At 39.7% G+C, this 25,639-nt stretch overlaps 1 protein-coding gene across 1 annotated transcript in view; it reads left to right on the forward strand.

Annotated features, from left to right (window-relative positions):
* Positions 1-782: 782 nt before the first annotated feature.
* heph (polypyrimidine tract-binding protein 1 heph) overlaps positions 783-25,639 on the forward strand; it is a gene marked incomplete at its 5' end in the record, with an annotated part of 43,083 nt that continues 18,226 nt past the window's right edge. The window contains 8 exons of the mRNA XM_028323228.1: positions 783-925; positions 2,800-2,968; positions 5,449-5,538; positions 5,732-5,843; positions 6,206-6,324; positions 12,901-13,038; positions 16,097-16,223; positions 22,231-22,289. Of these exons, the coding sequence (XP_028179029.1) occupies positions 783-925; positions 2,800-2,968; positions 5,449-5,538; positions 5,732-5,843; positions 6,206-6,324; positions 12,901-13,038; positions 16,097-16,223; positions 22,231-22,289 (957 nt within the window). The remainder of the gene's footprint in view (positions 926-2,799; positions 2,969-5,448; positions 5,539-5,731; positions 5,844-6,205; positions 6,325-12,900; positions 13,039-16,096; positions 16,224-22,230; positions 22,290-25,639) is intronic.

Below are 25,639 nucleotides of genomic sequence, written 5' to 3' on the forward strand. Positions count from 1 at the left end.
TTTAAACTGGTAATGGCGGCGGCCGGGTGGCGGGGAGCGGTATAAAAGCACGTGAGTCTTTTAACCAATCAACGTGCACCTTGCCTTTGTCGGATTATTTAACGGCAAGACGCCGTAAATTAATCAACTTACTAAAATACATACGTTAAATAGTACATTTCAAATGCCGTTTATTATTTTCCGAGAGTTGATCAACTACCTAGAAAATTGATCAACTTACGAGTCTTGTTATTTTCCGGTGACATATACACCACTAAATTTTTATCACCGAAAAAATTTTAACAGGTTATGTAGAAACGTGTGGAATATTGAAAGCAAAAGAAAAAGAAATGGTTTTCATGAAGTTAATTTTTTTTATAAAATTTTCGTTAGTCCGTATTTTACGCGTCACAGCTGTGTCACTCCGGTGCTCGCTAGAGTAGTCGTACGCGCTCACACGTTGCATCGATCTGTCTGTCTCGCTCACGCCTCGACCACGCTTACAGTGTTATTATTACATAATAAGCTAACTTAGACCATTTTTAATTTTAATTAGTGTTACATTATTGTTCTTGAATAGTGCTAGTGACGCGTGTGTCAATAAATTACCAATTTTAGGAGGATATTTTGAGTCACTTTATTTTACTCTTTTTTTTGCACAAATGGGATCAGTATCAATAACCCATTACCCAGAATTTTTTTTTTCGGTGATTAAAATTTAGTGGTGTAGAAATAGGCTATTGATGAAACTTTTGTCCGTGACGTGAGACAGATTAGAGAACGTTAGACCAAAAGCTAGTTAGCANTTAACAGAGCTGGGCTGGACTTGCGGACAGGCGCGTGCGGGACTGCGCGCCGCGGCCGGCCAGCTGGACCGCGCGCACCACTACCTGGCCGAGCGCCGCGCGCAGCGGGAGCTGGAGCGCGAGCAGCACCGCCGCGACCGGTGAGCGAGGCTAGGCTCCTCCCCAGCGCCGACGCAGCTGGGCTGGACTGCGGGCAGGCGGCCGGCAGCTGGACCGAGTGAGCGAAGCTAAAGCCTGGTCCGTGAGCACGTAGAATCCCGTCCAATGACCCCAAGCTACCCATCCTTATCGCTCGCGCGTAATTATATTGCTGTCGCGACTGTGCGACGCGCGCCCGCAGTGAGTGTGCGAGCGCGACAGCAACATAATTACGTGCGAGCGACAAGGATGGGCAGCTTGGGGTCATTGGACGGGATTCTACGTGCTCACAGACCAGGCTTTAGGCTCCTCAACAGCCAATCGTCATCACCAAATAAGGGACTATACCCACCTCTCGTTCTCACCGCTGCAACTCCTGTGTAGCCAGGGTCTACAGCTTGACTGCCAATAAAAACCCAACCAGTGAAGATCAAGTTAATCATCATCTTTGACTGATCCCACTGCTGCAACTCCCATGTAGCCAGGATCATTCATCATCATCAACAGCCCTTTACAGTCCACTGCTGGACTATAAGCCTCCTCCACTATAGTGGAGGGTTTTGCCATAATACCCATGCTTGGCAGGCAGGTTGGAAAACGCAGTTTAAAAGATTGATGTTTTTCAGAGAGCGCTGCTGCCCGTTCTCTGTTTGATGTGTAATCCTTAAGTCGCCTATTACGACACCCGCGGGAAGAGTAGTGGTTGGTGACAAATGTATTCTACTCTGCCACCACACGGCTTCTTACCTATCGCCAATAAAAATCCACCCAATAAATCGTCATCATCAGGTCATGCAGTGGAGACACCTCTTTTAAGTCAGCGACGAGCGCGACGCGGCAAACGCTACAACCACTTGATCGCGCTTGCTATCTATGTACCTATGCGACGCGACGTTGTAATTTAAAAGAGAAAAATGTATGATTTGGTTTATTGACTTCTCCACTTTGGGTAGCATAGCTATTCTACAGGGTGGAATTTTGTAATGCCACTTGGAGGGAAAGTACTCTTTATACTGTAGATAGAAAATTTTACTCAAAGGAAACATTCCTTAATTTAGGAAAAGAAAAAGAACTGCATTCAAAGATTTCTAAAAAATTTCTTGCCACACCCGGGAATCGAACCAACTAAAATCCGTGATAAATTACACCCTGTATTTTTATTGCATCGATCGTTAGGGTTAAGTTCGTTCGTTCGTTCGTTCGTTTCAGCCGAAAGACGTCCACTGCTGGATAAAGGCCTCCCCCAAGGATTTCCACAAAGACCGGTCCTGCGCCGCTTGCATCCAGGTACCTCCCGCGACCTTCACCAGATCGTCGGTCCACCTAGTGGGAGGCCTGCCCACGCTACGTCTTCCAGCTCGTGGGTTAAGTATAAGGATGAAATCTCTTTAACAAACTTGATCAATCAAATGAAAGGAAAACCTGAAATCTTAAATTATTTTAATTATTTACACAAAATTGTATGGTATGATGGAGAATTTTCGAAAAAATTTCGAACTCAAACTCAACTCAAATCTGTTAAAAATTACACCTGTATTTTTATTGCATCAATCGTTAGAGTTAAGTATAAGGATGAAATCTCTCTAAGAAACTTGATAAATCAAATGAAAGGAAAATCATGAAATCTTAAATAATTGACATAATTATTTACAGAAAATTGTAGTACAAAAGTGGTAAATTGTCGAAATTTTTTCGGAAATCTTTAAATGCAGTTCTTTTTCTTTTCGAAAATAAAGGAATGTTTTCTTTGAGTAAAATTTTCTATCTACAGTATTAAGAGTACTTTCCCTCCAGGTGGCATTACAAAATTCCACCCTGTATATTAAAACAGTCATAATATACATACCCTGTACATAAATAACCCATTAACCTTTAGACAGCGGCGCGCTCTCGGCCTCTGCATGGACGGGTCTGAGGTGCGGCAGCAGCTGGTGGACGCGCTCGTGGGCATGGGCTACTCGCGGCGACTGGCGGCGCACGCGCTGCGCAACTCCAACAACCACGTCGCCGAGGCCGTGCGCCTCATCCAGGAGCAGCCCGAGCTGGTCAGTAGTATCTCTCACACATACACAATAGGGATGTTTAGGATATTATGTAGTTTCGATTATGGATGCGGTTACGGATATTTTTTTATTTCGGATATCCGAAAGTTTCGGTTACGGATATTGTGCTTTAGAATACAATTTGCAAATAAAAAATGTCCAACACGGTTCATTTATGGCCGCACACTTTACATCGAATAAAAAGTAATAAAAAAAAATTGATACTAAAGCCCGGTCCGTAAGCACGTAGAATTTTGTCCAATGACCCCTAGCTACCCATCCTTATCGCTCGCGCGTAATTATATTGCTGTCGCGACTGTGCGACTGACACCCGCAGTGAGTGTGCGAGCGCGATAGCAACATAATTACGCGGGAGCGATAAGGATGCGTAGGTCATTGGACAAAATTCTACGTGCTCACGGACCAGACTATAGATGGCATTATAAAGGTAAATTACGTTGTTATGCGTTTACATATAATGCTATACAAAAACAATTTAAACTGCCTACATCCGAAGGGGCCAGGGGCACGACATCATGTGCTTCGTCGACTATCATCATGAGCAGTTACTGGTAAGTCATTCCGATTCCGATGGACAATGCTCATGTGCTAAATTACAAAAGGTTTCCCATATAAAATACCTAGGCGTTCTCGTTGACCAACGGCTATCATGGCATAACCATATAGAATTGATTATAAGTAGAACTAGAAAACTCATGTGGACTTTTAAGAAACTGCGTCATGTAGCTTCAGAACATCTGCTACATCAAACATATCTTGCTTTAGCGCAATCAGTTATAACGTATTGCATAGCTGTATGGGGTGGAGCAAATAAAACAAGATTTCTTGACTTAGAGCGAGCTCTGAGGGCACTACTAAAAATGATGTATTTCTTACCTCGCATGTTTTCAACAGAGCTTCTCTTCACTGCTACAGGAACTCTATCAGTAAGGAAGCTGTACATCCTGAACATTGTCCTAAGAACACATAAAACGCTCCCCTATACGCCTGACACCAGCAACTCGAGACGCAAATTTAACGTTGCCAAAATACCAAAAATTAAATCAATCTTTGCTAAACGTCAACATGGAAACAGATCTGCTACCATGTATAACAAAATTAACAAAGAAATAAACATCTATCCATTAACGTATGCAAAGTGCAAATCAGCAGTCACTGAATGGCTACAAACTAAAAATTACGAAGAAATTGAATCTCTGATAGTGAGTTAAAACAAAATCATACATACATTCACATATACATATATTACACATACACACACATTACACATACACACACATTACACATACACACACATTACACATACACACACATTACACACTCGCACATTATATTTTTTACCTGGGTTCTAGTATTAATTAGTATTTTCGAATTAATTTAACTTTAATTTTAAAATTTTCACTTATAAAATTTTCATTTGTAAAATATTATAAAGTGTACTTATTTATTTATTTTGTTCTATCCACACTAAACGCATTAAAAATTAAATTTGCCTACCTACTGTAATATTGTTATGGAAGAGCGGTGCTTCCTAGCACAAGTAACATCTGTTGCTTAACAGGAAGCTCCAACAACTTGTAACTGAACTAGGCTAAGTTAAAGAAATAAACGAATTTGAATTTGAATTTGAATTTGAATTTGGTAAATGACAAAATACCTCAGAGTGAGAGACCGTATATGTAGCCAGACTGTAGTATAATTGGAACACCTGGTGACTTCTAGCAAGCTGGACTTATACAGAAGCAGGAGACCAAGTGCAGGTGTATTACTAAGGAACAGTTTGACTTGGTGTCACCAAATTGACAGGACTGAACTAATGCTGCTACCCGCTATTGTATATCTAATGCAACCAGTGTTCAAAGTGCATGACCCCAACGCATACTGCAAATACTCTTATTGGACCAGGTCTGATTTTTCAGGATTCTATCTACCACACGGAGTTCAAAGTTCAGCCATGTCAGATATTTTTTTGTTTTAAATACCTACAATACCCGGCGATAAATATTGCACATCGACCTTAAGAAAGAGAAATCGGCTAGTTACGGTTTCGTAGAGCGTTATCTCTGTCGCACGACTGTCAATGACGTTTTGTCAAAGTGTAAACAAACTTTATTTTAAATGTGTGCAATTGATTTTGTGAATTAAATTGCTAAAAACTTTTTATAGTCGTGAAAGAAAAGTGGTTCACAATATGTTAAAGTATTTGTCGAAGAGAAATACTAAGGGTTCGGACAATATTTTCATTGAATAATGTTTTGTCAATGACGTTTTGTCAATCGTATAGGTAGTGTGCGACAGAGATAACGCTCTACGAGCCGAAATTAACCGATTGTCTCTTTCCAAAGGTCGATGTGCAATATTTATTGCCGGGTACTGTACCATAGAAGTTGGATGCGATACCATCTAATAGACATCTAAAATCGATATAATTACTTGGATTTAAAATTTTATCTTGTTTACAGCTTCAAGACAGTGACCTGTCATCGGAGGAGACAGAGCCATCCAGCTCAGATGATTCATTGGTGGTGCCTGATGAGAAACTGGTCGAAGATGTAAGTGTTAAAAATCTTATTTTAGCACAATAAAATTACTGGAATGGGTAAAGATTTGGGACGCGATTGCTTACAAACAATGACACAATAAGAGAAGCTTGTAATATTTGAATAATCGCAACATAATCTTTATTGCCTTAACATAAAGTTTAAAGTCTTACTGCTTGATGACTTTCCATGTTTATCGCTTCAGTTGGTGGCGATGGGCTACGATGCGGATAAAGCGAAGCTAGCGCTACGCGTGGCCAAGAACCAAGCCAGCTTCGCGGTGGAACTGTTGGTGGCGGGAGCTAATTTCATGCAAGGTAAGCTAGACTGCCCAAAATACTCGTACGAATGTTTTTATAGAAAGTTCCATAATCTACACATAGATGGCGCTATGCGGAGTTAACTCGCTCAAATGAAATATTAATAATATTCAAGTTAATGAGGGCTACCGTTTTAACGCTCACCAGTTAGCGCCACTGTAGAGTAAGGTCCTGTCACTTGCTAGTAGCGAAGACAGTGGCACCAACTTGTGAGCGCTAAAGTGGTAGGAGGACTATCGAATTTGCACTCATCAAGATGGCGCCACTGTAGAGTAAGGTCCTGTCATTCGCCAGGGGTGCCAACTGTTAAGTATAAAAACGATAGCCGTCATTTAAAAGTTCTATTTTGTGTTTTGTAGAAGATCCAGCTAACCCTTCTACCAGTTCGGGAGCTGCGTCAAAAAAGAGACAGAAGCGACGCATGAAGGAGAAAAAGTACGTACATGTTTATAACATTTTACCACTAGATTTTCATTCAGTTAAGTATCCACGTATATGCTACTACTTTTAACTGGCAACGAGTGGCGACTGCATTTTTTTTCGTCATATATTCTTAACATTGCCATGTGTAACACTTGACGAGCACTACTGAGGCCCAAAAGATAAGAAAAGCCTAATAAAGGTGCCAAATGTTGGTCAAAATCGAATACGCTTTTGATTTGACCAATAAAATATCATAGTCCAGNATTTACATAACTATCGATAAAAATTTACGATCTTTTCCCAGCACTAAATGTCATTATTTGACAATTGTCAAACCTCTCCCCCCGCAAAAAGTGGTTGATCGTGTTTTCTTAGAAATCTTGTAGGTTTCGTGTCCAGTGGTTTATTCGTCCAAGCATTGCACTGATGGGATAGAAAAATAAACAAGCAAAACCTTATTCGTTAGCAAACGTCATATTTATTTAAATGTTAGCAGCACTGTTTCTTGTACTGTTTGTTATGTTGGCAGGTTTGACTCTTACAGTACCTAGTGCAAGCGAAAACCGACACTAAGGTGACGAACCTTTTCATTCCGCGACTGTACATAGGTCGCAGGACATACAAATATGTTTTAGCCGCAGGACGTCTACTGCTGAGCTATGCTCAGTAGATTAAACAAATATGTATTTTTTTCAATAATCATCACCTGAAACGAAAATAGCTAGGGCACGGCTAATCAAGTTATACACTGCCTGTACGTAGATAGGTAGTTGTAACTTACAGATAATCAGATATACCTACGCACTTGTTACATAATGTAAATCTTATTTCTTGGAAGTAATAAAGACGCTATCAAAGGTGACTGAGATTCTTCTGCTACGTTTTTTCAACACGAACCAATAAACTATTCCGTCTGATAAAATTTATCACATTATCTTATTGTATTTCCCAATAAGGGTTCGGACAAACCAACGCGATCACAGCGCGATCAGCCGGCGTGCAGCGATGGCGACCAGACCTAAATGCATTGATCGCCATCGCTGCACGCCGGTTGATCGCGCTGTGATCGCGTTGGTTTGTCCGAACCTTTACTGATTGGTAATATCAGCGAATCAAATATTATTAGCAACCTCCGCATAGTACAAACAAATAACGCACTATTTTGTAAACAATGCTAGATTTCACGCATGCACCGGTACCTACAGCCTATTACGCGAACGATTTATGTCCTAAATTATTTATGCAATAATCAGTCATATTGTTAGTTGATTTAGTTTCAATTTACTGCGAATCTGAATATCATTAGGTAACAGTTTCGGCCAGTCCAAAAAACATGCGGGCCAGTTAGTGCGCGGTGGGAACATAAATCAATACTGTTTTCGCAATAAACATTTGGAAACATGGAATCCGGCTCGAATCGAACGTGTATTCCCACTAATAACGTAACGATAGTTCAATTAGCCCTATTACAACTCTACAAGCGGATTATCGTACCGTATGCGATGGAGCATTAAAGCCGAGGTAACCAATTGGGAAATTCAACCCTACAGCTGCGGCCTGCAGTCGACCTGTTAATTTAATCTTTGTTAAGGGCATCAAGAACCCACAATTTAGATAACGGTATTCAATAAACCCACGGGGAGGACTGCGACGTTGTTCGATTTTGATTGAGTTACGAAACTACGACTGTTGTCTAGTTCATCTTGATAAACGGTTACGATGTGCGTGGGTAACAAGTTTAAAAGTTGCTCGCTTGCTGTGTGTGTGCTTGCCGCGATATTGTTGTAATTGAAAACAAAAACAATTAACGCGGAAAGTTCATTAATGATTTTAATTTGATTCTTCGGCTTTATTTACTTAATTACGCTGTTATTGTTATTTTTGAAAATGCATTCGTGTAATTCGTTAAAATGTAATTCTGTTGAATTCTGAACTGTATTTTTAAAGTAAACATTTATTATGATCTTTTCGCTATAAAACCCTCATAATATCCTTTAAAATCTGCGGTAAAAAGTAGGCGAGGATAGTTAATGAAAACTGCAATAGAATTTATGATTTGCATATAAACAAACGCCGAGACGGATGCGTCTTTATTTCTGGTGATAAAAGAGGCGCCAAATAGATTTTTTGCTTGAATTCGTTTTTTCCATCGCAGCGTCAGTCTAGCACGGGTTACGGCTTGTATAAAATTAACGTCTCCTCTCAACGTCGCCTGCACTAAAAAATATGCTTAACCCTTTTAGTGCCGGCTCTTGTTGCTTACCTGCCCGTAATTTATTTTACTTTTATTACCTCACCGACATAATTGGATATCGCTCATTAACAGTTATTCAACTAACCAGCAACCGCCTGTAACAGATATTGAGCAACGCCAAATGAAACTTTCCCATCTCCCCCAAAACCTGAATGCGGGAAAATAAATCAATATTTTCCGTAACAAAACACCCAATGGTAGGATTAATTAAAACGCTTAATTAGTTTCGTTTATCCAAGAAACCTATCAAATGGCTGATAATATCGAGTGATGAGAAATGTTTCATACCTCTCGGAATAATTGAAAACGATTCTTCTCAACACATTGAATAGGCACATTGAAGAAGTGTTTGCACAGATTAATCATGATACGTGTTAATTGAACAAAATGACTTTAAATATTTGTCTAATTAATACCCATTTTATGATATTTGTGTGTTTGTTAATACATTAGAACAATACGACCTGATTGTCAACAATGCAAACAAGCCGCTAAGTCAACACGTGGCTAATTAATGTGATGATTAAACTAAAACGGATACAAGTAGGTGTCTATTATCTATTTGACTTGATATGTGTGCTTACTACGAGACTACGTAAATACTGATGCCGCTACGAAACGGTTATATGCTACGAGATTACTATACGAACAGCTACGACTTTAGTCTACTATACGCTACAATGTTTATGGTATCTACGAAATCGTAGTAGCTACGGAAACTTAGTGTAACATTTTGGAATTCGTATTGTAACTTTACGTTAGTTACCTAAACCAAAACAATTAAGGAAAATTTTCAGATTTTTCCACTTTTTTGAAGAATTCTAATGATTTTGACATAACAAATACTCTTATAATTTTAAATGTATACTTGTTGTCTTGTAATATAAGCAAAAAGCCACAGTTAAATGAATAATATATTCGAATTCTTCCATCGTTTATTATTAATGAACTTGACTGAAACAAACGACGCAAGTCAACATAACAATATTCCACGGAGACAATATCCCGCCTAATTCATGCGCGATGTTAAACGTGAAACTCGAGTGTGGCACTCACAATAATTGGGGAGACAGTTAAAATACCCACAAGCGGTGATATTGTGACGCGGCCTGTCACCCGCTTCCGAACAGTAATGATGCCACTCCGACCAACGCCATTATCGACGACTTATTTTCCGCTGTCGCTTCAAACGCAGACGCTCTAAATTTGCACATTGTTAAAATTCTGCATTGCCCTGATAGTGGTGTCGTTAAAATGTAACCCCCTTTCTTGCAACCTCAGCGTCTTTGTTTTAAAATAGCCTGTGCCCGTGGGTCTTTTTGTGTGAATTTCGTGTACGAGTAAAATGAAAGTTTCGGGCACCCCTCTGTAAATGGTAATATTCCTAGGGTAAAAATATCGAAAATTGAATTTAGGAAGTATTTTCCATCTAAAATTAGAGCTAGTCGTGGTGTTAAGATATTTTGGTTCATTGTAATTGTGACCACGCGACATTTAAATTGTTTTGTATGAGTAGAACAATATGAAATTTCGACATCCTGAACTGATGTGGAAGACATCTACAAGTTTATTCATGTCTAAAGACATGACGAATTTCAGATCTCTTTGTAATCCGCCCGTAGTTCAGTGCACTATTAAAACTTATAATGAGGGAGTTGCGTCGAAATGGACATACATAAACACACAACTACAGTTCAAAGGAAGCGCGCCCGTTACATTAGGATTATGAAACAACTTCTTGGAAGCTGGTCTCTGCTCAAAGAACACAATTCACTCTCGCGTCATCTTCTGAGCATCGGTGCATTTTGAGGGTACAGCGAATGCAAAGCTTTGATCAATCATGCGATTCGAAAGGTTTTGTGGTGGCTGAATAGGGACGGACCCGAGTTATTCAGGCTCTTGCGACGACCGACGCGACCGCGAGAGATTGCGCGGCCCGAATAAGACTTTTTAAATAACTCGAGAGTTTGCCGCGCCACTTGCTCCTGTGACACGTGAAATATTTCGGATCGAATGCACTTCCCGAACTCACCTATTCCTTTACAAGAATTCGGAATTTTACGGCAAATATTCAAATTTATTAGCTTCAGATGACACGGTTCACATTGTGGCGAGTGTTATCAAACAACCCTAAAATTTTTGGCCTTCGTACAACTCCTGAAATATTTGCTTCCCAGTTTCATGCATACTTTGTTTTCTCACTGAATAAAGTGAATTTGTTTTGACATATCCAAAAGTTTATTATTTTTTCACTAGAGTCGCGCACAATAATCTAAATACGGATCGACAGCTCTGCGCGTACACAGCATGATACGACAAAGAGAGTGGGGGGTCAAGTCAACGCGAATTTGTTCGGAGCCTTTGCCGTCGGCGGCAGGCTTACCATGACATTGTTAAAGCCTTATTTTTGTGTCTGCCCAGCCGGCTTGTCAGCCCGTCGTCGGGCACAAAGCCACGCGAAAATATAGGATCAAAGTGTGCCGCCGTACGCGCGATCGTAATGCGCCCTTGGCCAAAGCAACTGTGTGCTCAAAGGATTTCGTCTCCAAGAACCCGGCGTTACTGTAAAAGATGTGTTCTTAAAATGTTATCCATTGCCTATTTATTTTGAGAGTGTTCTATAACAGTTTTAACAAGATAAACACAATTTAGAAGCTGTACCTAATTCAGTTGTTTAGGGTAGGTACCAAACTACGTATGGCATGATTGATGTCCTACACTCGTCTTTTATAAACAGAGCTCCTGTTTATTCCAAGTCCATGACAGTATACGCAACACATTATAAAACAATTTATTCCTTGCTCAACCCCAATTAATAAAATGTTTCCAAAACAAAAACGTCGCGTTTATTGTTATCCTTCAGACAGCGTTAATGTTGATCTATGTAATTTAATTAAAGCCATTATTTAACGCAAAATAACTGATTGCTATCTCTCACGTCACCGCCGCCCGCTTTTGTTCAGCGCGTTAATAATCATTTTTACAATGCAAACCGCATAAATAAACCCGTGAACGTTGCCAATTATTTTATTTCGTATCTTGGAAACGGTAAATGGCGTCAGGACGTTCCCATGACGTGTCGGGTCCAATTAAAAACTGGGGACAGAATAACGTGTACACAATTTTCATTGCCTTGTACTAAGGCACTTGAGGAACTTTAGCTGGTCGAGTTTCTTTCATCTCAATTGTCAAAGGTTCGCATACACGCGGTCTAATCTCTTATTAATATTGTCACACACACGGGATATTTAGGAATGGTAATATCTTTACAATCTAGTAAAAAAGTACTTTATCTATCTATGTATATTGCCTTTATCTTAGCAATCAAGTCAATATTATTCACCAGGAAGGTGAGAAGGTATCTTATTCGTTGCCTCTAATAACTTTTATCACCCGATTATACATAATATAACTAAATAGATAGGTACCAGCCAGATCCACAAACGTCTCCGTCACACGAGAACACCCCCAGGGCTGTCCACATAACAAAGTAGCGAATTGTTGTTTGATACAAAATAAGTTTATGGGCACCCTTTGTTTGTCGTGGTCAATGTTATCTACCGGTACTCAAGGTGGCCCACGCGCCTGCGAGATAACTCCTCTCATACCGCCTCATTGTTCGAGTTACGAGAGCGCCGGACATGTTTAGTTTTTGTACGTGACCACGTTTTTATTTCCCCCAGGAACATTGTTACATTATTTCAATGCGTGCGTTGATACTACAATGTTATACCTATTTCTTTTATATAGACAGGGAATGAATACAGTTGCCGGGGATGGAACTTTGTTCGGGTGAACATATCGTAATGATAACTCATACGGTTTCATGGGAAAGTTGTGGGCAAACAATGACATTTATTTTTGTTGATCTTTTTGTGATAAGTAATATTACTTACTTAGACAAATATTCTTCAGCATACAAGTTAAGTAGTATACTTCAAAATACAAGTAAAGCTATTTAGATAGTAAAATTTCATAGGTAGGTACTGCATACATTCAAGTTGGAAAATCAAAATCTATTTTCTTTTATAGTATTTTCAATGCCTTACGTACCTTAATTTTAATTATCTTCAATTTTCATGTAATCAAAATAAATGAGTCATTCAAATTTTTCAATTAGCTAATGCTTATGCAAACTTATCATCATCATCATCATCATTTCAGCGATACTTATGACGTCTACTGCTGATTATAGGCTTCCCCCAATGATATCCAAATTAGCCTGTTGGTAGCGGCCTGCATCCAACGCCTTCCACTTTTATGAGATCGTCTGTCCACTTTGTAGAAAACACTCCAATGTTCACTAACCAAATATTCATAAACCACCAGTTATATTTTAATTTAAAGCCTTGCTCTACGTAAATCACAAATCAATAGGGGTCGGTTTGCTTGCAGTCGGCGTCGGCGCAGGCGGCGCTGCAGGCAGCGCAGGTCATCTCCAACAGCGCGGGCGCAGCGTTGGTGGCCGGCGCGGGCGCAGCGATGCAGCCGGCAAATGGAGGCACGGAGATTCAGGTAAAAATCACTTAATTTATCATTAAAATCTTACAGATTGGCAGGCTAGGATGCGAGACGTGATAAAATCTTTTCGATGATTTTAGACGACAAATATATGGGTTATCGCGGCGTGCATCCTAAGCCTACTTGTTTAGGTATTACTTACTTAGGTAATACCTTATTTAGTTCTCCACTTCTGACTAACTAACTGTGTGGTCTGAAGTGGTGGTAGGGCAAGCTATATTGGAACATGTTAAAGTTATGAAAAGGACTTATCTTAGTAATAAAGAATTTTAATACTACACATTATGTTGTTCCTCTGTCTGTAGGGAAACAAATCAATGCATAAATCAATTGGTCTTGTACAACTTCTTTTTTAAAAGGTGGAAGGCAACATCTAGCAATGTTGCGATATATGTAAATATGTCAAACATTTATTATATTCTAGGAATTTAATATTTTTCAAAAAACAGTAGGTATACATTTTGAAACTCCAAACTGATAATTCTGAACTCAATTTGATTTCCAAAACAATTTTGTTATTACATAATTATGCATCACTACCTAAACAGCGAAATGAGCCACCGAAATTATTAATTAGTGTTTCATTTAATCCCGCCGCATGCCCAGTCTGGTTAATAATGTGATGTAATTAGGCATTGCCTAAAGCCTCCACACAATCCTATGCAGCTTAGCGGTAGAGGAAGCTGATTACAAAGGGCACCTTAAATATTACACGCGACAGAATCCCTACCACGATGATTTCATGCCAAAAAATATCAAAATAGGACGTATTTTTCTAAAGTAAATGAACGTTCATTTTGTGTACAAGACCCAATATTTTCAGCCGAATTTACAACGCTGCCCATTGTGATAGCTAAGCCTAAATGACTCTCTATTGTATCCCGAAGCTCCCAATTTACTATGAAGTTAGTGTCGCTCACATAACTTTTCGTTTTATAATGTTGTGTAGGTACTGCCAGTATTTTACACCGTTGTTAATTATTATTGTGTCATACATCATACATTATAAAACAAAAGTGTAACGTATGTCCAACTAGCTTTCCGCCCGCCCGTGGAATTTTGACTGCCACAGAAAAACTTTATCGCCCGCGTCCCTGTTTCAAAAACCGGAATAAAAACTATCCTATATTGTCTTTTACCGGGACTCAAACTATCTCTATGCCAAATTTCATCAAAATCGGTTCAGTGGTTTAGGCGTGAAAGCAAGACAGACAGACAGAGCTACTCGTACTTTCGCATTTATAATATTAGTATAGAGTATAGATTTTGGGCCCTTATAAAAGCCGCAAAAGATTTATGCAACGTTGTTATAAGTAATCAATCACACATTTGACACGAATTCAAATTATGGGCATTGTTCAGGCTTTAAAGCACTTATACAAAACACTAAAATAGCTTTTCTCGATACATAAAAGGTCCTCCCAATGTTCCACAAGCTATAAATTGTAGTGGTTATTGTGGAGCACAGCTTAAATATTAGACGCGAGTCACGAATCCGAATCCCCGTGACGACCGGCTCGAGAAATTGTCGTTGCAACGAGAAATTGTCGCTGCAACGGGACACGGTCCCTTGGTCAATGTTTACTGCACTTTGACAATGTTGCCCCGGACTTTGGCAACCTCCATTTTAATTAATGTTTATTTTGAAGACGAGCTAACAAAATTTAATGGATAATGTGCTGAGTGTTTGCTGGTCTTGATGCTTTATTCGTGTTCTCTATGTGCTAGACTACAGGCAATATTCATTTAGATACAAAAGAACGGGTTCAAAACTCCTTAGTACACCTTATCCATTACCAAATTAGTACAATTACAGTAGGTAACCTGTCAACAGACTTAATTGATGCCACATTTAGCACAATTAAGCACATTGTAACACTAATTGAGTTCATTATGTAATCAAACGTGGAGAAATATTTAACCCGAATTGTAACTAAAATTAACATAGGACATAGAACTTAGAAACAAGCCGATAAAGGCTCCTTTAATTATTACTAGGTAAATCCCTGCGGGTGTGCGAGGTTGCTTAGGGCGGATTTATGTCTTACAAACAAACAGAAAGGTCAATGAGATATTATGTAAGGCTGTTTAAAGCCCTCATCAGCAACATTCTTAAGATTTATGCCGGTTTGCTCCGTCAATCCCTAATTTTTAAGTGACCCCTAGGTAACACAAAACAGGAATTTTGTTTTCATAGTGGTCACTTAAAAATTAGGGATTGATGGTGAAAACGGGCATTAGACTCATATATGATTACGTCTCTTAAATTTTTAAATATTTAGTTATTTAGTTTTTTGCGTAGGGAACACTAACTCCGAGATAAAAAGGCAGTCTATGTTACACGAGACACATTTCTGTAAATAGCTACTTGAATATAGAATTTCGCTTTTAGCTTTCATATCATTATGAGTTTGACATAGGCAGTTAATAATGCTTTCAATCTAATTGGACTGATGTAATAGAATAACAAAGAAGATTATAAAAATACGAACTTCAGCCCCTTTTAGAAACCACCGAACAATACCGTTATTACGCTTCCATTTTGATAAAAGAAGTCGTCTGAATAATAGTATTTGTCTATTTATTGTATTGATAAAACATAGGTCTGTCTAGTCGACAATACACAATACTCATACTTAACATGTTTTAATCAAATTGGTATAGGTAGTAATTGTTGCAATTCACGAAGGCGAGTGAGCTTTACATGTGTTGGTGACTCGCTACTCGCCGTTTTTCCAAAAGTTTTGATAGACATTACACTATCGTTATGTGCATGTACGCATACACACACAAGTAAAGGTCACTCGCCTTCGTGAGTTGCAAGAACTATACCTATTACGACTACATAAGATGCCCCAGTGTTTAGCTTGATGAGCCGTTGTCTGCACAGTACAGAGACCAAACTGTTTCGGCATGGTTTCGGCCTAATGTGCAATGTTCAGTCTACGTTATGCTATGTTTGACAGGTCACGCTTAAACCTCTTGTGTAACCTTTCAGCTGGTCACAATCATAGTCAAAATGTATTTAACAACTTGTTTTTCTTGGTTCTAGGGCGGGCCCAACACAGTGCTGCGCGTGATCATAGAACATATGCTGTACCCCATTGTGCTAGATGTGCTGTACTCAATCTTCCAGCGGTACGGAAAGGTGCTCAAGATCGTCACATTCACCAAAAATAGTAAGTACTCATATTAATTACCTTCTATTAACCTTTGTATTTCCCCAAGGACCCCACACTCACATCCGAACCTTGACCTATCGCCCCAACCTGATGTGGGTAGAGTATTTAATATTAAATCATGTATAAACACACCGCACTAACAAGAAACAAGAATTACAAATACATTTTGAAATTAACCACGAGTCTTTGTAGTCCCATAATTACGTGTTCCTTTTAAAAGCAACGCTACAGCCATATCGCAAATTAATTCCATGTTTTTATTTAATTAAAACGTTACAAACCCCTGAAATTACTCAAAGCGCGAGCGAGCTTTGCATTATTAAATCGAGTCCTAATTAGGTATTTCACGATCGAATATTGTACGATAAGCCTTTATCGCGACGCGTCGGCAGTCATGGCAACCATGCTGGATTACAGCGACTAAAACAACTATTAATAAATCAAATTGGAGCGGGCTTTAAAATTAATTTCGCGTCCGGCGTTATAGTGATAGATTTACCAAACATAACAGAGGCCCAAAATCCAAGGGCGCAATCCGTTTAAAATTTAAATCGTACCCTCATGCATATCCTAAATAAATCCGGCACACAGGAGGCAGGTAGGTAGGTAGTAGGTACATATTTGATAAGCTCGAGCCCGCGGCTGAGCTGCTGTACTGCTCACTCTCAGCTAATTATGCCGTACACCTAGTTGGGAACCTCGAATCAACTTTATTTAAAACCTCGCCGGACATTGCCCTCCGGGGAGCCTGCCGTCAAGTGTTTTTTGCCGGGAAATGATATAGCTAACTTCGCTGTAATGAAAAACTGGGCTCATTGAAGCCAGCGTGAATCTGAATGCCTGCTAGTCCACACCATCTATAATACAACTACATTTCAACTGACCCTCTATTTCAATATCTTTATAGAGCAATTTTATGAACACCTTCTATCTACAATTAAGGTAATCGGATAACTGCTACTAACAATTATAATCGTCGTCACAAATGCCGTGTTTCCACCGGAAACATAATTATTATTGGCAGACACGAGTCCCCGATGAATCTAATCGCAGGAGTCGGAACAATTTTATTCCGTGTCGAGGGGATTAAACAATTATCGCTACTGTTCACTAAACAACTTTATTTTGTTAGTAGTTTATTTATCAAGTCAATTCAAATCAAAAATATTTTTTGTGGAACATAGCTTGTAGAGCTGATCGTCATTCAATGTGCGACCACGGGCCGGAAGACGTAGTGGGCAGGCGTGCCAAAGTCGCGGGAAGTAGTTGGCAGGCAGCGCAAAACCGGTCGTTATGGAAATCCTTAGGGGTGGTCTTTGTCCAGCAGTGGACTGTGGACGTCATTTGGCTGAAACGAACGAACATAGGTAACAATTTATAGGTGCTAGAAATCAGTTTAAATTAGACGTCAAAATAATCGCTGTTTTGTAAACGTGAGCCAAATACTTTTTGTGGCAAAACCTCAATACTGCACGATTCTCAACGGCTATCCCGTTCGCCTCCCAGTTCCCACCAACCTCGGGGGAGAAGGATAACGTCGTCTAGATAAACGTCGAGTGCACTGGGCCCAGCTCATAACTTGTCGGTATCATGTGACGGCACCTCCGCTAATGCAGCATTTCCAATTTCCGTGCACCCGTACACCCCGCCAACTCCAGTATTGAGCACACACATTTTTTTACTACATTCATCATTGTCGGAGTCGGACTGTAACCGACCTGGGTCGCTTTGTAATGTTTGTCTGTGGTTTTGAATCGGACACTACTCTACTGACACTAAATTATGAAAGCGGAAAAATAAAATAGGAGGTAAATAGGCAAAGAAGAAGTTTTGTTAGCGGCCAAAGTGGATGTTTTAATATTTGATTCTAGGAAACACCCTTATGATAACAGGGCATCTACAACTTTGTATAAAACTATAACTTAAGTATAGGGAACAGACCACAACTACACTAAAATTGTTTGCAATGAAAAATCACAACGTTGCAACTCTGTCAACACCCAAATAAATTAAGGGCAGCTCCACTAACAATGAAAATACATAAATTACTTTATTTGAATCATCCCTTTACAATGTTTCTATTCAAAAGTCAATTAAAGAGTGAATTGAGTTTTAATACCGCACCTACTCCCGAAAATCTACCCAGTGCGTTCCGCTTCCGAATGATCTCATACGAAATAGACAGTAACCGTAGTAGATGGCAGATCCAAAACGTATAAATCCTTACTTCAATTATCCTGTCTCGCGGGGAGCAAATAAACCACATATATCGTTTCCGTTTTCACTTTCAATATTCGAATACACAGAACCGTGCCTTCCCAAAGACGAGTTACGCTCTAAACGCTTCACTGAATTGACATTTTGTTAAAGACACTGCTCTTTTTTTATCGTCAAAGTCATAAAATATCAGCGTTTTCTTTACCCGGAAAATGTGTGCGAAATTATCTCAGTGAGCAATTGTGTATGTAAAGTATAATATATGTATACCTATTTATAGACAAGCCCCGAGCCACCAACGCGTTATATCGTGCCAATCCGTGAAAAATCACCTTCATAAGACCGAGAAATGTATTTACGTGCCGATTATTTCTGGTAGGGCTGTGTACCCTCTGACTCGTTATCAATCGTGCTCTTCAAATAAACACGCGGCTTTCATGATTTGTGAGATTAAATATTTCACCTTTATTTATATTTACACGTTCAACATCACAGCCCCGAATTCGTAACTTTAATCGCTAAGAAGTTCCAATTCTGATTTATGTTGTAACTGCGTGCGTTCACGAGTTGCGGGTAAGTTGGGTAATGAATATTCTGTCAGGCTTTTACCGTATGAATATTGAACGCGTTAGAGGAAAAACACGGTCGGTTAGCGCGTCGGCCGCGACCTGACGGGAGGTTAGCATCAAACGCTTCTAATCCCGAAACAAATCTCAATGAAGAGCGCGGAGTCGCCGTAATCCCGCCCGCCCCCACCCCCTATTGGCTTTATTAAGGTGTAGCAGACCGCTACAATTATTATGCGTCCCCTGTTTGCGGTAGGTGTCGTGTCTGCGTCGCCGTCGGATTCACGTAATTAAGGATTTGATTCGGTAACGGATATCGTCTTCGTATATTGGAACTTGTGTGACTTCTGTTCTTTGAGCGCGAGCTGACTTCATACTGACTTAGCTTGGCTTTGCTTGGGGGATTACTATGAAATCCATTCTGTAGTCGCTTTAATAGAGCTAAAATATTCATCTCCTTACATTGCTCTACGTGTAGTCAAAACGTGTAGATTACTTTTGTTATCCAAATTATTTAAAGTACTTGCCGTCATCAGTTGTCTGAAAGGGTGCCCAAATTGTAAAATAAAATGCATTCAGAGGTCGCTCGTTCCAGAAACGGCAAAATTTAAGATATCAAATTATGCAGTAATCGGTCCAGCAAGGTCCCGCTTAATATTAACATAGCGGAAGCAACCTCTTTGCTCCCGCGGAGCGAGGATCACGGAATTGTAATTTAACCGCAACTTCCAACTTGTGTTTACGCAGACATTGACGGTTAATATATTCCATAAAGTAATTGCGCGTTCAGGGTGAATTTTTAATAAAACATTAAGAAGGACCGCACCGTCGATTGATTGGGATCATTTGAATTTCTTGCGCGAGCTTATCGGATTAGTCCCCAGAATATTTCTGGCTGCAATTAGATAAATAACCCTAACAGGCGGTACGAATTCCCCCGAACTTTCTAACTACGGCAAACTTTTTATGTCAACAAAAAACAGCTAACAGTTTTGACGTTTTCATTAAACTCATTTTAGAAGTGTTTACACTTTGTTATTAAATTCTAAACTGTTTAAAATGCAGTGCATTTATAACGAGCGTGCTTTGCCATTAAGTATTATGGACCCATAATTTTCGTAGTTGCTAAGCACAATCTCGTAGCCACTACTTCAGCATGACGCAGGTAATAAATTTAGTGTACTGAAAGCAACACTGGCATTCGCATCAAGTTTCATTGTTCTTCATAAAGATCAGTGTATACAAAGCGTCACGAACAGGATGTAAAGGCGTCTCAAGCATTGCTATCATCCTTGAAAAGCTTTTTACATCCTTGAAAGGAATAAGAAAAAGGTTCTTTATCCCGGGGGTATAAACTTTCGTGTCGTATTCTCATAGAGCAAACTCCTGTACTGCAGACCGACACCCCTCAGCTGTGATCTCTTGTGGCAAACGAAATTTATTACCAATGGTCTATAAATATCACGAGAATATTCCGTTTTCTTTGACGAAAATAACAACTTAGATACCTACACTAGATGTTCGTAACTGTAAGGTATTGGCGAAATTAGAACTACCTTTTTATCTTTCTTTGTCATGTTTTGTAAAACTGATTGACGTCCCAAACCATTACTGTGCCAGATAAAATTATTGTCCCCATTAAATAAAATAAAAGGCACCCAGCGGAACCCTTTGGAAGCCATTCATAACAATATACTCACATCTAAGTTCGTTTCCTCGTAAAATTCTTTTTACTTATTCACGAAGTAATTACATAAAAACTCCAATTTGCGGTAAGCCTTTTATGCATTCCATTTTAACGGTCCCAAATGGCTGGCCCAAGGAAAATATGGGGCCTTAAAGAGCATTTAACTATGTATGAAGGAGACACCGCGTTACTTTTAATTTACACCGACAGGACCTACCTTGAGTGCTGTTACTTCCAATATTTATGGGGAACCAGGTAAAGTACAATTTGCCGAATAGATACTCGGTCGTAATTGAAAAAATAAATAAACAATGATAAGGGATGAGGCCCTTATAGATTTTCCGGGCAGTTTTGATGACGATATTATTTTTTGCCTTACCTTTTCTACTTTTTATCGAAAAGGAATATTAAAATAATACAAATAACATCATATTGGTTTCGATAATGTAAACGTATGCTTAGATAGATTTATGAAAGAAATGAAATTCAGATATTTGTACTGGTATTTTCAATTATGCCAAGAATCTAGATCCTCTTTATGAAAAACTTGCTTATTTCGCTAAATTTTTAAAAGCCTAGATGTTCCAAACTTTACTAATCATATCTGCTAGCACATAACTTAGTAAATAAATTATGTTGATTATAATGCAAAAAACTAACATCAAGTAACAAGTTACTAGTTATATCGTTATTGGCAGCGACACTTTACGGTTGTAAGGGCTTCTTGCGCCACCGCAGGTGTTGCGGCCCGGCCGACGTTTCCTAAAAATGGGAATTTATGTGCTCGCCCGCCGGACGGCAATGATCGCCGGCTCATGCCTTAAATTAGGGGGTTTAACGCTTATCCTCTCCCAGTAAATAGAGTAGACGACGAACTATATTACTTGTGGGGAGATACAGCCCATCGCAACATCTCCCTCTTCGACTCGATTGTTTATAGGCCGGTTTCGGTCTTAATGTGTTTTTTCCGACAACACTATCTCCCGTTTTATTACGTGTAATTGGTTAATAATAAAAAACTATGCCCGTAAAAGACGAGTAACACAAGCACGTGTACACGCCAACATTTTAAGTCACCAACCGCTCGGGCAATAAAGTAGTCGGGAGTTTATAACTAAAATAGGCACAGAAAGTTGTTTACTCGAATATTCGCTAAAGTGTCGTGGATGATAAAATAACTGCGGTACACCTGAGACACGAAAGCGACTAACTCTCGAGTGCTCGGTGGATCGCGTAGCGCCGCACGTTGGGCGCCAATTTCACCTTGTTTGAACGTCCTTATGAACAAGATATTGCCTGTCAGAAATTCCGTGAGACATCCAACACTCGAGCACTCTACAGTAACGACACAAAATTGTTTTATAACATTCAAAATGTAAATTTATTTGATTTTGCCCAAAAGCTTTGGGGTGCAAAATTGTATATCGCGTTACTAGTAACGTCAATAAATTTATTATTCAAACCCATTTTATGTTTAACTTTGTTACATAAATTGAGAAACGTAATGTATTAATGGCAACACTTTAATTCGCAGATTCATTCCAAGCCCTCATCCAGTATCCGGACACAGTGTCAGCGCAAACGGCGAAAACGGTGAGTACTAAAAACTTTGTTTTTATTTAACTATTTGTGAAGTAAAGCCATAAAACAAAGTTTCCTATTGCCGCACGTTTCATTCACTTTAATGACTAGCTTTCGAACTATCTTGAAATGAAGTGACTCTGTCTTACTCGATTTGAACTGTGTACCCTAGAGTTTCATCTCAGTTGGAGTTAGTTGTTGATACTTACATTATTCATTACGCTTTTAACCGAGTTCATTTCAAACTATTTTGATTTCAATCAAGTAAATTGCGATAGTTGAATAAACGAGTGTGCAAAACATTTGACCTGAGTTTTTTAAAAATAAACTCGCAAAGGCAATCGACCCGTATGAATCGATTTTGTGTATGACTACCAACCCAGTTAATCTACAGTAAGCCGAGGCCGTTACAGCGCAGCAGTTCGCTTTCGTTTTGCAAATGTTAGCCAACAACGGAACGTTTATGTGCATTTAAGTACAATAATATCGGAAACAACGCGCGGCCGCGAGCCGACGACAATGGCCGACTGGGACATCATTTTTCTCCAACCAACTTTTCCCATTCGCTATTCATTTGCGTTAGAAGTTGGGCGTACGGCCGCCTACTGCAGCGACTATTTTAACTTTATTTCTGATGCAGCGTTCAGGGCAAATTAAATTTCGTTTTGCGGCTTCCGCAAACTCGCTTCACGAGCATAATTATTGAGCCTTTTTTTGTTTTTCCACCCGCTGAATGTTATGAATCGCTACCAGTAACTTTGTTTGCAACCGATCGGGAGCACATTGCCCGCTTTTACTTTTTATACGAAAAGTTTGTGTGTATTATTTGCTCGCCGAGTTAGTACGTCAATAGCCGAGCTCTATTCATTCGACAATTCGCTAATGAATTCTACAATGTGAGTCGACTATCCGTCCTAATTAGTCGCTCTTTACGCTCGATTCCTGTGGAGCTTAATGCGATTGGCGTAAGCTACACGCTGAACGCGAGAACTTATATGTACCTACCTAGTTTAAACTTCCATATACCTAAACTACCATTACGCAGAATCGCTAAAATCAAGTGGCAGTGGGCGGGGCACATAGCTCGAAGAGCTGATGGCCACTGGGGCAGGAAAGTTCTTGAGTGGCGACAACGAGCTGGAAGACGTAGCGTGGGCAGGCCTCCCACTAGGTGGACCGACGATCTGGTGAAGGTCGCGGGAAGTACCTGAATGCAAGCGGCGCAGGACTGGTCTTTGTGGAAATCCTTGGGGGAGGCCTTTGTCCAGCAGTGGACGTCTTTCGGCTGAAACGAACGATAAACACTACATTTGGTACTTTGTTATTTTAGAACTACAACTAATTAGTTCAGACTCCGCCAGCGGCTTGCGAACAGATTAATACCAGCGAGCTGGAAGCCCTTTGCAGAATTGAGATAACGCCGGCGGAGCGTACTACTGAGGAAAACATACGAACGCTAAGTACTAACTGGGGGCCGCGGCTCAACGGACGTCCCGTAATAGGTCGCTAATCGCCCGCGGTACAAAAGCGAGCGTTTCAGAACAAGACAGAGCAACTAGAATCGATTTCACAACTGAATCTTGTCAAAGCGAATTCTCAAATTAGTATTCAAATTCAAAGTAACCACAGAAGTTTTTCAACTGCAACGGCGAAATGACGAACAATAAACTATCCTTACATTAATACGAACCATACATGAGGACAATTTATTCAGCGAATTCAAGCAAAACTAGCGCATCTCAAATTAGTGCTCTTAGGTCGTAGTAACATTGTTGTGAATCCCCACGCTCGCAACTTACCTATGCTTTATGCTCTTAATGTACTAAATTCATTTATGCACTACGTGTATTACTAAGTTTTGCATACAATCAACTATTTGGATTACAAAATAGCGAGCTAGGCGGTATTTAACCATGACGAATACAAAGTTACAGGGGTACTCAATTTATCATATGCATGCAAACTGGGGGTTAGTGGTGTTATAATATGAACGTCTGCTTTACTGTCTAACTGAAGCTTGTCTTGTAATCTTCAGTGTGACTGACTTTACTTTATGATGAGGTACCTAATTTACATTGTGTCAGAAACTTAATCAGAAAGGTATGTACAAGAATACAATGTGTAATCAAATTCAAACATACCCGTAAGTTAGTAAGTAGTCATATGTCATATTCTTAATCAAAGATCTTAAAAATGTTACTCACATAGCACATAGTAACTTTGCAGTTTAAATTTTTTCAAAGAATCTCGACGGGTAGAATGCTGAAATATCCACAAACCATAAACTTAAATCGATATCCCATGTGACAGTGAACATGTCTAATTATCCGACGAGTAGTAACCGATGTTCAGTGTAGCAGTGTTTATGGCGCGATAAACAGCAGCGATGCAGTAACGTTGCATTAGCGGCAGTAAGCCAGCCTCCGCCGTAAGGACTGCTAACGAGCGACCAAGTCGCCGGACTATTTTTATGATCTCTTGTTTATCGACGACACTGTAATTGACTTTCAAACAACCGGAGATGCTCTAAGATTGAACATAAAGGGTGAAATAATTTTCAATCGATGTCTCCTTGTCCGAGTCTGTTTATGACCTGGGTAATGAGTGGCCATGTCAGCTGTTTTATGATCTCATTGTACGAGTAATAGCATCTCTATGTTTTATTTATGAAACTTTACGTTATCACGTAAGAGGAATGCTTTATTGTTTTAGGTCATTATAACATCAATCTGCTCACACTTTTAATGATCATCTTGTCTTATTTTCCGAAACAAGTCCACCAAAGAACCTGCCCCCCAAAACTATCTTAAACGCACTCGAGTAGCGGCAAACCGATTGCGTACCGCACTCGTGCTGGCTCGCGGCGAACGGAATTAAAACGTCCCGTAAGTGGCACCACAAGTGAGGGGCACAAGAGAGGGGCACAAAGTGGAGTGTGCGGGATAGTGCTCGCACAAAGGGCACAGTCGGATGTTAAGGTCTGAAATCCGAATCCGCTGTATGATCCTTGACATAAATCTCTAACCTCGCCGTCAAATCTTTTCAGCGGCTCATGCAAGTACATAATGCGGCCGATGCGATGTCGGATAAATGTGTTCTGGTAACGCCCGAGATGGGATTTGAAGCGTCTATTGTGTGCACAATACCTGGGAAAATCATTCAGTATCGACAACTACAGAAGCGAAATTGGAACTATTACTACTCGCAGTTTATACTTATCCTATAGTTTCTGTCTAAAGTTTTACCTCAAGCATACTGATGCTGCCTTATGTTGACCTTTTTCACGAGCAAAATAAAGGAAAATTCCAACAAAATATTGTTAAAATAAACCTGTTTTTCACCCCAATTTCTTGAGTAAATCA

This window comes from Ostrinia furnacalis, unplaced genomic scaffold (genome assembly GCF_004193835.3).
Source record: "Ostrinia furnacalis isolate ACB-3 unplaced genomic scaffold, ASM419383v2 OfSCF0629, whole genome shotgun sequence".
NCBI lineage: Eukaryota > Metazoa > Arthropoda > Insecta > Lepidoptera > Crambidae > Ostrinia > Ostrinia furnacalis.